We start from the raw sequence: 13,645 nt of genomic DNA, 5'->3' as shown, positions 1-13,645 counted from the left end.
ACAGTGTAGGCACATTACTCTTAGGCATGATTCCAATCTCGAGAGAGAGAGAGAGAGAGAGAGAGAGTCTAACACATGACTGACTGATTTCAGTCGTACATCATCATCTGCATCATACATTAGCATATCCCATCTGCTTACCCTTTATACAACAAAAGTCATCCTGCAATAGATTTCCTTCCAGAACATGAAGTATAAAATGTCTGACGAAGACAATTTCTTTTGCTAACAACTTCCCATTGTTATTAAACTGAACTTCTGTTGCAGCTTTCGTATAATGGTTTGTGAATGTTTGAGTGCTGCTATCTCTAATTAATAGTCCTGATGTGACTAAAGGTACTGAGCAGATATATGATACAGTCAATGGTTAGGAGGATGGTTAGGTTTCTATTGTTGCAATGCTTGGTGTAGTTGATAGAACAAAACAGACAAATCAATGCAGAACACAATAACTAATGATTATGGTCCATGTTGTCCTTTCTGATTCAGAAGAAGCTGAGGACAAGGCCCCACATGGCAGATTGGTCAGGAAAGTAAAAGGGTAATGTGGCAAACTGGATAAAAGGTTGGCTTTGGAACAGGAAACAAAGGGTAATGGTTGATGGATGCCCCTGCGAAAGGAAAGTTGTCTCAAGTGGTGTTCCACAGGGCTCGGTGTTGGGACCCTCACTGTTTGTGTTATATATTAACGATTTGGACGTGAACGTGGGGCGCACGATTGGGAAATTTGCAGATGATACAAAGATTGGCCGAGTAGTGGATAGTGTAGAGGGTAGCCATAATCTCCAAAACAATATAGATGGGTTGGTGGAGTGGGCGGTAAAGTGGCAGATGGATTTTAACATAGAAAAGTGTGAGGTCACACATTTAGGGAGGTCAAACAGTTATAGGGATTACACAATAAATGGGAATATACTAAGAGGGGTAGATGAAGTGAGAGACTTTGGCATACAAGTACACAGGTCCCTGAAGGCAGCAGTTCAAGTAGACAAGGTTGTAAAGAAGGCATATGGAATGCTCTCCTTCATTGGCAGAGGTATAGAATATAAAAGTAAGGGTATAATGTTGGAATTGTATAAAACACTGGTGAGGCCACAACTGGAGTATTGTGTGCAGTTCTGGTCACCATATTACAGGAAGTACGTAATAGCTCTGGAGAGAGTGCAGAGGAGGTTTACAAGAATATTGCCAGCATTAGAAAAATGTAGTTATGAGGAGAGATTGGATAGGTTGGGGTTATTTTCCTTAGAACAAAGAAGGCTGAGAGGTGACTTGATTGAGGTGTACAAAATTATGAGGGGAATAGATAGAGTGGACAGGATAAAATTGTTTCTCTTGGTGGAGAATTCTAGAACCAGGGGACATAGATTCAAGATAAGTGGCAGAAGGTGTAGGGGGGACATGAGGAAGAACTTTTTTACGCAGAGGGTAGTGGGCGTCTGGAATTCGCTGCCCAAGTTGGTGGTAGAGGCAGAAATTCTAAACTCTTTTGAAAAGTACCTGGATCTGGACCTTAAGTGCTGTAAGCTGCAGGGCTATGGCCCGAGTGCAGGAAGGTGGGATTAGAAAGGGCACCTGGGTCCTGGGTGTCCTGGGCTGGCATGGATAAGATGGGCCGAATGGCCTCCTTCTGTGCTGTAACTTTGCTATGGTTCTATGGTTCTAAGAATCCTATATATTGCCAAATTGGCAGGCTCAACAACAATGTTCTCACATATTAATGTTTTAAATTCTATGCTCACAAAATACATGCATTAGTAGAGGCAAAAATTATTTTTATAATTATTTATTATTTTTATGTTTCTGATTAAAGTCATTTTGCAATAGATTTCCTTCCAGAACGTGAAGTATAAAATGCCTGATGATGATAATTTCTCTTGCTAACTACCTCCTGTCATTTTTGAACTGATTCTTGTTGTGGATTCACTTGTTAATGGCTGAGTGGAACTCTGCAGCTGTTGGTTCTGGTGTACTTGCTGGTGGTGTTGTGGATGTAGAGATTGGTGTTGTAGCTGTTGATTGTACAGGTGTAGAAGGTGTCTCAGGAGGAGTAGCTGTAGGATTACTTGGTGTAGCAATGTAAACAAGATCAATCTATGGTCTTAAAATATGACATGAGCTTATACTTACTCGCTCTGCTTAAATGGCATGATGTCAATTCTGGCAAATGTAATGTTCCATTTAGGATGCCTTTGTATACTTAATTGTAAAGCATGGTCATTTCAACTGTCATTATAGGACAACAAAATATCATCTGTTTTTAATGCAATCATAAATTCTGGTCTGAGTTGAATTATTTAGAACACCATCAGGCTGCATTTGCAGTTAAAGGAACAGTCTGATCTTTACTATTTGCTGTTACTGTTAGACTGATACCTGTTGTTGAGCTTGTAATAAAATCACTTGTTAATGGCTGAGTGGAACTTTCTGTAGTTGTTGGTCCTGCTGCACTAGTTGGTGCTGTTGTGGATGTAGAGATTGGTGTTGTAGTTGTTGATTGCACAGATGTAGAAGGTGTCTCAGCAAGAGTAGTAGGATCACTTGATGTAGCTTTGTAAACAAGATCAAACATTAGTCTTTAAATATAACATGAACTGAATCTCACTTAACGTTTGTAAATGGCATGATATCAATCCTAATACAAATAATAATGCTATTTCCAATCACGATGCCTTTGTATACTTATGTTGTTAAGTACTGTTACTCCAGCTGTGATTATAAAATAAATATAACCGGTAGTGAAATCAATCATAGACTCTGGCATGAGTTGAGCATCAGCACCATCAGTATCAAATAGTTCCTGAAGAAAAGGTCTGATCCTTACTATTTGCTATCACTGTTAAACTGTTACCTGTTGTTGAGCTTGTTGTGGACTTACATGTTAATGGCTGAGTGGAACTCTCTGTAGTTGTTGGTTCTGGTGTACTTGTTGGTGTTGTTGTGAATTTAAAGATTAATGTTGGAGTTGTTGATTGATTGGATGTAGAAGATGTCTCAGCAGGAGTAGTTATAGGTGCGCTTGAAGTAGCTGTGTAAACAAAATCAAACTTTAGCCTTTAAACATAACATGAGCTCAATTGTACTTGTACTTAAATGACATGTCAATTCTGACAAATTTAATTTTGCAACCAGGTGTCTTTGTAAAATACGTTGTTATTTCTACTTGTGATTATAAGGCAACAAAATATAATCTATTTTCAATCAAATCATAAAATCTGGCAGAAGTTGAGTTATTGTCAGTAACATCAGCATAAAATAGCCATTAAAGAGCAGTCTCATCTATACTAATTCTTCTGGTTATTGGGCTTATTCCTATTGTTGAGGTTGTTGTGGATTCACTTGTTATTGGCCGAGTGGTGCTCTCTGTAGCTGGTGGTTCCTTTCTTTCAGGATGCCCACTTTAGAAAAACAAAATCTTTTCCTCCATTCCATTAACAATTACACACAGACCTCTTCATCCATTACAGGATAACAGTACCCACAAACTACAGAGATTTAACCATTGACAACCCAACCCTATAAGGAGAGCAAGTCCAGCTAACCCTAACTCTAACCTATTCCAGCAACTGGACCATTCTCCCATTCTCCTCAATTTTTCTCTTCCCACGCAAAGGCCTTCACAAGAATGTGGGCTTTACAATTAGAGGCATGGTGTACAAAAAAATGTTATTTTAAACCTTTATCAAGCATTGGTTCAGATTCAAGTGAAAGATGATGTACAATTCTGGACAGCGCAGCTTAGGAACTATGTAAAGGCTTTTGGGTGGGAAGGAGGCCATTTGGCCTGTCATGTCTGGGCCAGCTCTAGCAAGAGCAACTCAGCTAGTCCCACTGCCTTGCCTTTTCTCCATATCCCTGCAATTATTTTCTCCTCTGTTAAATAAATATCCATGATCCATAGCCATGATTGAATCTGCTTCTACCACATTCCCAGCCTGTGCATTCCAGATCCTAACCACTGGCTGCATAAAAAAGTTTTTCCTCATGTCACCTTTGGTTCTTTTGCCATTCACCTTAAATTGGTGTCCTCTGGATCTTGACCCTCAGCTAATTGGAACAGTTTCTCCCTATCTACTCTATCCAGATCCCTCATGACTGTTAAGCCCTCTATTAAATCTCCTCTCAAAATATCCTTCTCTTAGGAGAACAGCTCCAGCTTCTCTAATCCAGCCACATAATTCAAATCCATCATTCCTGCAACCATTCTCATAATTCTTTTCTGCTTTCTCTATAAGGCCTTTGCATCCTTCCTAAAGTTGGGTGCCCATATTTGGATTCAATACTCCATTTGAGGTGTCCATTTATGAAGTCCAGGATCCCGTATGCCTTAATAACTGCTTTCACAATGTGCCTTGCCAACTTTATGCACGTATACCCCCAGGTTGCTCTGCCTCTGAACCACCTTGAAAAAAGAAACGTTTGAGAGGAAGTTTGAATGTTCACCATTATTGACATTAGCTTTTTATTTCAGAATTATTTAATTAACTGAATTTAAATTCCTTAGCTGCCATGTTGGAATTTCTACTCATGTCGCCAGATTAAAAGTCCAGGTCTCTGGATTAATAATCCAGTCCCATAATATCTATACAATAGTAGCCATAAACATACTGCTCCTGTACCAGCTGTTGAAATTGTTGTTGGTTCACTTGTTGGCAGTTGAATCAAGTTCACTACAGTTGTTGCTACTGTCGTGTTTGTTGGTACTGAAGTGGATATGAAGGCTGATGTTGTAGTTGTTGATTGTACAGGTGTAGATATCTCAGCAGCAGTAGTTGTAGTAGGAGCAGTTGATATAGCTGTATAAACAGAATGAAAATTCAGCCTTAGAATATAAGGTGAAAATCAGTTTTACTTGTTCTACTTAAACTACATTATGTAACATCTGAGTAATATAATATTATAATATGCAACCATGATGTCACTCTATGCTTATGTTGTTAAATATTGTCACTCTAAATGTAATTATAAAGCAACAAAATTAACTGTTTTTGATGCTATCAGATACTCTGACATGAGTTGCATATTTTCAGCACCATCAGTACAAAATAGTGGTTTAAAGGAAAGTTCTGACCCTTACCGGCTATTGGTACTGTTGAACTGAGCTCCGTTACTGAGGTTGTTGTTGGAGATTCCGTTGTTGATATCTGAGTGGAGTTCTCTGTAGTTGTTGGTTCTGTTGTGCTTGTTGTTTCTGAAGTGGATATGGGAGAATGTGCTGTAGTTGTTTGAAGTGATGTAGGTGTCTCATTAGTCATAAGTGTAATAGAAGTAGTTGATGTAGCTGTGTAACAAAATGAAAATTTAGCCTTAGAATATAAGATGAGACTTGGTCTGACCAGTTGTATTTAAATTACATTGCACAACAGGTGAATAATATAATATTGAAATGTCCAACAATTAAATCTTTCTCCTGGTTTCCCAAACCCATTCCCGGGTCTGATCATTTTAGGGGAGGCAGATTTGGGTCCCAGCTAGGAGGCTGGCCCCCCATGAGGTGGCAGCCTATTAGGCTCATTAAGAGCCATGGTAAGGACAGTCAAAGGAGGTCAACCGGGGTTTTCCAGTCAGCGTCCAGTTTCCCGACACAATGGTGGGTAGTTCAACAGCCTGGAGGCAGGCATCCAATAGCAGGCTGGGTGCTAGTGCCTCAGGCAGGCCTACAGGCACTATCTGCCTGCCTTGGTGTGGGTGCAGCTTGTTACAAATGTGAGGTTTGATAAGATTGTTATGTTTCCAGACTGTGTCTTTAATTTAGGGTAAAATGGAGGAATGAAGAAGTTATGTGACAGGACCTGACTTCTACTGTCAGCAAGCCTAGGTGGCTTGGGTGTTAAATATTAAAGGGGGATCCTGGTTGTTTACTGGGAAGAAGGTGCAAGGTGTTCATAAGTGCAAACAATGACAAGAGTGACTATGGTGACATAATGTTCACCTCCACAGTCCCTCGAAGGTGTTAGAAATATCAGGTTTTATAAATAGTTCTACTTTAATCTGTCCATTTAATTTCAAGATAAAACGAAGCTGGAAGTCTAAAGGGTTGCTAATTTTCATTTCTACCTGGATACATGGACCATATGATTCACATTGCCATGGAGATGGGCTTTGAGATCGGAAAAATCCATAGGAAGCCATTGTAGGATCGGGTTACAGGTTTACCTAAAAATATCACTGTGCTTCACAGGGATGTTCAGTCTGCAAGAATCTGAGAGAGAGAGACAGACAGACAGACAGCCAAGAGGTAGAGTCAACTAGTCTCTATGATTCACCATGCAAGAACGTGGGCAGGAGCTCAGGTGTGGATTAAAGAGACCAGGGTTGTGAGTGTTTAAACAAAGCTGGAAGATTCACCTAGCTTTGACTAGAGGGAGGGATCTCCAGGGTAACCCACACCATGAAAACCAGTTCAGGGTTTAGAAGTTATCCGCCTGGAATAAATAAAAAGAGCTAAGAATCATTTTGGATTGGTTCCTGGAGAATGAAGTGTCCACTTAAGAGAAAGAGTAAAGAATAACTGTAGGGGGAGTTTTTCTGTCATTTGAAATGTTAAATGGGGGATCTTCTCTGTAGTTTTGAGTATAATTTGCCTACTGAAATAATGTTTAGTTGGTGCTGTGTTTAGTTTGTGTTATGGTAAAAGTATTAAAACCTGAATTCTTGTGTAATTCCTTTAAGTTGGCCACTGGGAATTCAAATTTCTTTTTACAAGTTATTGGTGTCTATGGGGATTGTAACAAGACAAAGACCACCCTGTAGGGGGATTCCCCCTTCCCCATAATGGTGACTTGGCTGCATTTCTACATTTTATTTGATGTTTTAAAAACAGTTGGTGGAAGGTCACCCCCATGTTGAAGCACCCTCTTAGTCACTTACCCTTTACTGCAGCCAAGTGCTCCTCTGAAGCTGGAAGGCCTCTGATTGGCACATCAGCTTCAAGAACCCACCTGCCACTGTTAATTAGGCAGGGAACATATCTCCATGCCAACTAAGTGGGTGCCCCGGTCAAAATCGCGGATCAGTGACCGTTTCACTTGGGGTTGGCTTCAGAACCTGTTTTCTGCCTTCAAAGTGAAAATTTAGCCCAGCAAGCCTGGCAGCATATAGGGAAAGAAAATCTGGGCTCAATTATTGGCCCTGCTCTCCCCCTGAGGTTAGGAATGCAGCAGGCTCGGGCCAAAAATATTGGCATCAGCTGGCATGTCGGTTTTGAGGAGCCATTTCCAGCACTGGCAATCTTCACCAGGGCAGGGGGATGGTGAGACTGCAATCCGGTCCATCTCCCAATTGAAGCCAATTAAAGCAGTTAAGCAGCTCATTAAGAGTCTGTTAGAGGGGCCGGTTGAAATTTTCATGGGGGCGCACTGGTTGCATGCGCTGTCTGTTGCTGACCAGCTTAAGGGAGTGGAATACAGAGTGGGTCATTCCTGGCCACTTTAGGGAATTACTCAAGCCCCTTAAGAGGATCAGCAAGGCAGAGGGGGCTCGGCCTTTGGAAAGTTGTTCTTGGGTCCTGCTCGGTGGCAGGGAGAGTATGAGTTAGCATTGGGAGCAGAACAGCCAGGGCAAGGCTGCCAATCATGCCAGCCATCTGTCTAAAAGGAAGGCTGCAGCTGACGATGGAGCACCATTGTCAGGTTTTGGGCCTAGTGGCAATGAGGGGCAACATCATGTTAAGGGAGTGTGAACCCTGAGCAGGAGGGCATGAGAGAGAAAAGAAGGGCAGGAAGGCAAAAGAGACCATACCCTCAGCACAGGACCTATCGCAGAAAACAGAGCTACCTGGAGATGACCAAGGCCCAGTGCCACAGGAGACTGTAACTCTACTGGCAGATAGTCACAAAACCTGCTAGACAGATTGTCCTTCAGTCAAGAACAGGGTCAGGAAATTGAAAAACCAGCTGGCGCCAGGATTCTCAGGCCCCATCTGCCTCTGTTCCTGACCTCATCATTGGCTTGAAAATTCTGCTGGCTGAGAATTTCCAGCATTTTCTGTTTTTATTTCAGATTTCCAGCATCTTCAACATTTTGCTTTTTCATGCTGTGTAAAATGCCTGATGAAGATGATTTCTCTTGCTTCCTACTTGATGCTGTTATTGAACCATGTGCTGAGGTTATTGGTGTGGATTCAGGCGTTGATTGTTGAATGGAGTTCTCTATAATTAGTGGCGCTAGTGTGTGTAGTGTTCCTGAAATGGATATAAAGATTGATGCTGTAGCTGTGCATGTACAGGTGTAGATGCAGGTATGAACATGAGTAAGTAGCACGGAAGCCAGCTCAACAGAATTCTGCTTGACAGAGCATTGAACTCGGGAATTTGGTGAGTGATAAAATTCGGCACAGTGAGGCAAGGGGTTCTGTTCTGGCCTTTTACAGAACAAGGAGAGGCCTGGGGTAGGTGGCCCGAGCAAGAGACAGCGAGACCTGAGAGCTGAAGTCTAAAGGCATTAATTAGTTAAGCAGATAAGTGATTGGTTGATGAGTTTTAAGATTCTTTTTAAACTAGCCCAGGGAAATAGCACTGCATCAAATTTATGTTCAAATAGTTAAACTGCTTAATATAACTACAAATTATCATTGAATAGTATTTCTAAACTTGAAATCCTAATTAGTTAAACAAACCATAATAAAGATGGAAGGGCAGGTGATATGTTGCAGCTGTAGCATGTGGGATGGGTAGACAACATCTGTAGAATGAGTTTGCAGCTCGAGGAACTTCAGCTCAAAACTGATAAGCCGTAGTCCAAGGTTTGGACACTATGGTGCATCAGGGAGAGAGAAAGTTACCTGGACACTTTGTTCCAGGAGGTAGTCACATGCCTTAGGTTAGGTATATCAGATTTAGAAGATGGTCAGGGACAGGGGGGTGTGACTACGAATGAGGCAGTCATGGGGATCCAGAAGGTATCACAGAAGGAGCCACAGCCCATGCACTTGTCTAACTGATTTAAGGTTCTCACAGACTGTGTGGCCAAGAGAAGGGTCTGCATCAAGGATGAGAAAACTGACCACAGCAATGGTAACACAGAGGGCCATTCAACTGGGGGGAGTAAAAAAGAATGTAGTAGCAGTAGGGGACAGTATGATTAAGGGGAAAGGTACTGTTCTCTGTAACCAAGAGCCTGAGTCCCAAAGGTTGTGTTGCTGCCCAATGGCAGGGTTAAGTACAACTCCTTAGGGCTGGAGAGAAACTTGGATAGGGAGGGAAAGGATCCAGTTGTCATGATCCATAGTAGAACTAAGAAAGACCTTCTGCTAAGGGAGCTTAAGCAGCTAGGGGCTAAATTAAAAGACTGAACTGCAGAAGTAATAATCTCTGGATTACTATCTGACCCATGAAAAAATTGGAATTGGGTAAACAGGATCAGAGTTGAATGCATAGCTCAAAGATTGATATGAGAGGAATGGGTTTCAATTTATAGGGCATTGGCACCAGTACTGGGGAAAGAGGGAGCTGCACTGTTGGGATGGCCTTCTCTTAAACCATGCTGGGTCAATGTACTGGTAAATTGTATAACTAGGGCTGTAGAAGTGCTTTAAACAAAATAGTGGGGGAGGGATTTCATGTGGACCACAACAATTTAACTATACTGTCCCCAACTGCTATTACATTCCTTTTTACTCCCCCCAGTTTAATGGCCTCACAGTCTCTGAGAACCTTGAATCTGTTAGACAAGTACAAGGGCTGTGGCTCCTTTAGCTATACCTCCTAGATCACCATAACTGCCTCACTTGCAGTCACACCGTCCTGTCCCTGACCACCTTCTAAATCTAATGTACCTAACCTAAAACCTTAAGAGAAAGGACAAGGAAATAGTGGAGGGTAGGGATATGGGTAATGATAACCAGAGTGTGATAGGAAGGGACAGAGCTTACAAACATAAGAGTGCACTAGAAAATAGGGTCAGAGTGGGAATAAAATTGCATGCAGCATTTGTAACAAGATGGATGAATTGATAGTACATATAAAAATAAATGGGTAAGATATAATAGCCTTAACAGTGACATGGTTGCAAAGTGAACAAGGCTGGGAACTGAATATTCAAGGGGTTTTGACATGTTAGAAGGATAGGAAGAAAGGAAGAGGAGATGGGGTAGCTCTGTTAATAAAGGATGATATCAGTGCAGTAGTGAAAAATGATCTTGGCTTGGAGGGCAAATTATAGAATCAGTTTGGGTGGAGATAGGAAATAGCAAGGGAAAAAAGTGACTAGTGGGCATAGTTTATATGCACCCTCAAAGTTGCTAAACTCTAGGACAGAGGACGAATCAAGAAATAATTGGGGCTTGTGAGAAAGATATTGCAATAATTATGTATAATTATAATCTTCATATAGACTTGACAAATCAAATTGGCAAAAGTAGCATTGCAGATGAGTTCATAGAGTGCATTCAGGATAATTTCTTAGAACAACACATTCTGGAACCAGGGAACAGGCTATTATATATCTGGTAATGTGTAACGAGATGGGATTAATTAATGATCTTATCGTTAAGGATCCTCTAGGCAAAAGTGATCATAATATAACAGAATTTCAAGATCAGTTTGAGAATAAGAAATTTGGGTCTGAAACTAGCGCCTTAAACTTAAATAAAGGCAATTACAAAGGAATGAAGATAGAATTGGCTACAGTGGACTGGGTAAATAGGTTAAAAGGTAGGATGGTCATGAAGCAGTGGCAAACATCTAGGGAGATATTTTGTAATTCTCAACAAAAATATATTCCATTCATAGAGAAAGACTCTACAAAAAGGATACATTAACTAACTAAGGAAGTTAAGGATGGTATCCAATTGAAAAGAAGCATAATGCTGCAAAGATTAGTGGTAGGCCAGAAGACTAGGAAAATTTTAGAAACCAGCAAAGTTTGACTTAAAAAAAAGTAGAGGGAGAAATTGGAGTATGAAAGAAAACGAGCAAGAAATAGAAAAACAGACAATAAGAGTTTCTACAAATTTATAAAATAAGCATTGGTCCCTTAGAGGATGAGATTGGAGAATTAATAATGGGAAACAAGGAAATGGCAGAGACTTTGAACAAGTATTTTATATCTGTCTTTATGGTAGAAAACACAAAAAATCATCCCTAGGAAAGCAGAAAATTAAGAGACAAAAGGGAGGAGGAACTTAAAACAATCATGATCACTAGAGAAAAGCACTAGGTAAACTAATGGGACTGACAGATTTTCCAGAGCAGATGGCCTGAATCCTAGGGTCTTAAAAGAAGAGGTTGCATTAATAGTGGATGCATTGGTTGTAAGATTCCAAAATTCCCAAGATTCTGCACAGGCCTGAGCAGATTGGAAACTACAAATGTAACGCCTTCAAGAAAGGTGTATTCAAGAAAGGAGGGAGACAGAAAGCAGGAAGTCATAGGCCAGTTAACGTAACATCTATCATTGGGAAAATTCTGGAATCCATTTTTAAGGAAGTAATAGCAGGACCTTTAGAAAATCATAATACAATCAATCAAGCAGGATCAACATGCTTTAATAAAAGGGAAATTGTGTTTGACAAATTTATTTGAGTTCCTTGTGGATGTAACAAGCAGGGTGGATAAAGGGGAACCAGTAGATGTAGTGCCTTTGTATTTCCAAAGGACAATTGATAAAGTGTCACATAAAAGGTTACTACCCAAGATAAGAGCTCATGGGTGTAAGGGTAATATATTAGCATGGATAGAGGATTAGCTAACAGAAAGGAAACAGAGGGTCACAACTACAACTCATATTTCTCTAGTTCCCTTAACGTAACAAAATGCCCCAAGTCGCTTCACAGCAGTATTATAAACATAGAAAGATTGAAAATAGGGGCAGGAATGGGGCCTGCTCCACCATTCAGTATGATCATGGCTATTTCAACGCCGTACTCTTCTGCTCTCCCCATACCCCTTGACGCATTTAGAGTCCAGAAATCTATCTATTTCCTTCTTAAACATATTCAGTGACTCGGCCTCCACAGCCCTCTGTGGTAGATAATTCCATAGGTCCACCACCCTCTGAGTGAAGGAGTTTCTCCTCATCTCAGTCCTAAATGGTCTACCCAATATCCTGAGATTATGACACCTTGTTCTAGACCCCCCCAGCCAGAAGAAACATCATCCCTGCATCCAGTCTGTCCACCCCTGTCAGAATGTTACATGTTTCAATGAGATCTTCTCTCATTCCTCTGAACGCCAGTGAATGCAGGCCTATTTGGCCCAATCTCTCCTCATATGACAATCCTGCCATCCCAGGAATCAGTCTGGTGAATCTTCGCTACACTCCCTCTATGGCAAGTATATCCTTTCTTAGGTAATGAGACCAAAACTGCTCACAATACACCAGGTGTGGTCTCACCAAGGCCCTGTACAGATGCACTAAGACATCCTTGCTCCTGTACTCAAGTCCTCTCGCAATGAAGGCCAAAGTACCATTTGCCTTCTTAACTTCTTGCTGCACCTGCATGTTTGCTTTCAGTGATTGGTGTACAAGGACACCCAGGTACCTTTGTACATCAACATTTCCCAATCTACCAACACTTAAATAATACTCTGCCATTCTTTTTTCTACCAAAGTGGATAACTTCACACTTATCTATCTTATACTGCATCTGCCATGTATTTACCCACTCACTCAATTTGTCTAAATCACCTGGAAACCTCTTAACATTCTCTTCACCACTCACATTCCCACCAAGTTTCATGTCATCAGCAAACTTGGAAATATTACAATTAGTTCCCTCATCCATATCATTGATATATATTGTAAAAAGCTGGGGCCCAAGCACTGATCCCTGCAGTACCCCACTAGTTACCGCCTGCCACTCGAAAAAGATCTATTTATTCCTATTCCCTGTTTCCTGTCTGCTAACCAATTCTCAATCCATGCCAATATATTACTCCCAATCCCATGTGCTTTAATTTTACACACTAACCTCTTATGTGGGATTTTATCAAAAGCTTTCTGAAAATCCAAATACACCACATCCACTGGCTCTCCCTTGTCTATTCTGCTAGTTACGTCCTCAAAAAACTCCAGTAGGTTTGTCAAACATGATTTCCCTTTCATAAATCCATGTTGACTTTGTCTAATCCCGTTGATATTTTCTAAGTGTACTGTTATCACATCCTTTATAATAGACTCTAGCATTATAGTGGGGTTACATTTGCCACCCTCCAATCTGGCGGGACTGTTCCAGAATCAACAGAATTTTGGAAGATGACGACCAACGCATCCACTATTTCCATGGCACCTCCTTTAGTGGAAGGAGGTGTAGATTATTGGGCCCTGGGGATTTATCGACTTTCAGTTCCATTAATTTCTCCAGCATTATTGTTTTAATATTACTAATTTCCTTCAATCCCTCCTTCTTCCTAGACCTAGTATTTCTGGGAAGTTATTTGTGTCTACCTCCGTGAAGACAGAACTAAAGTAATTGTTTAATTGCTCTGCCATTTCCTTGTTCTCTCTCTTGTGTCTCCCCATTCAGTGTTCCCATCCCCCTGCCAATCTAGTTTAAGCCTTCATCCACAATACTAGTAAATGTGCCTGCGAGGATATTGGTCCCAGTCCTGCTGGGGTGCAACCCGTCCAGCTTGTACAGGTCCCATCTTCCCCAGAATCAGTCCCAATGTCTCAGAAATCTAAATCCTTCCCTCCTACACAATCT

The 13,645-nt window shown here is 41.0% G+C and overlaps 1 protein-coding gene across 2 annotated transcripts in view; it reads right to left on the bottom strand.

Annotated features, from left to right (window-relative positions):
- Positions 1-4,505: 4,505 nt before the first annotated feature.
- Positions 4,506-13,645, bottom strand: part of LOC144694215 (uncharacterized) — a 44,842-nt gene continuing 35,702 nt past the window's right edge. Inside the window, exons 2-3 of one of the 2 annotated variants that reach the window (XM_078564564.1) lie at positions 5,072-5,281; positions 4,506-4,796 (exon numbers count right to left, since the gene is read on the bottom strand). In XM_078564564.1, the coding sequence (XP_078420690.1) occupies positions 4,522-4,796; positions 5,072-5,281 (485 nt within the window). In that variant the 3' untranslated portion in view covers positions 4,506-4,521. The remainder of the gene's footprint in view (positions 4,797-5,071; positions 5,282-13,645) is intronic. The other variant, XM_078564565.1, reaches the window with a different exon arrangement.

The sequence above is a fragment of the Cetorhinus maximus genome, chromosome 19 (genome assembly GCF_964194155.1).
Source record: "Cetorhinus maximus chromosome 19, sCetMax3.hap1.1, whole genome shotgun sequence".
NCBI classification, from domain to species: Eukaryota; Metazoa; Chordata; class Chondrichthyes; order Lamniformes; family Cetorhinidae; genus Cetorhinus; species Cetorhinus maximus.
This window is presented reverse-complemented; position numbering and strand designations above follow the sequence as displayed.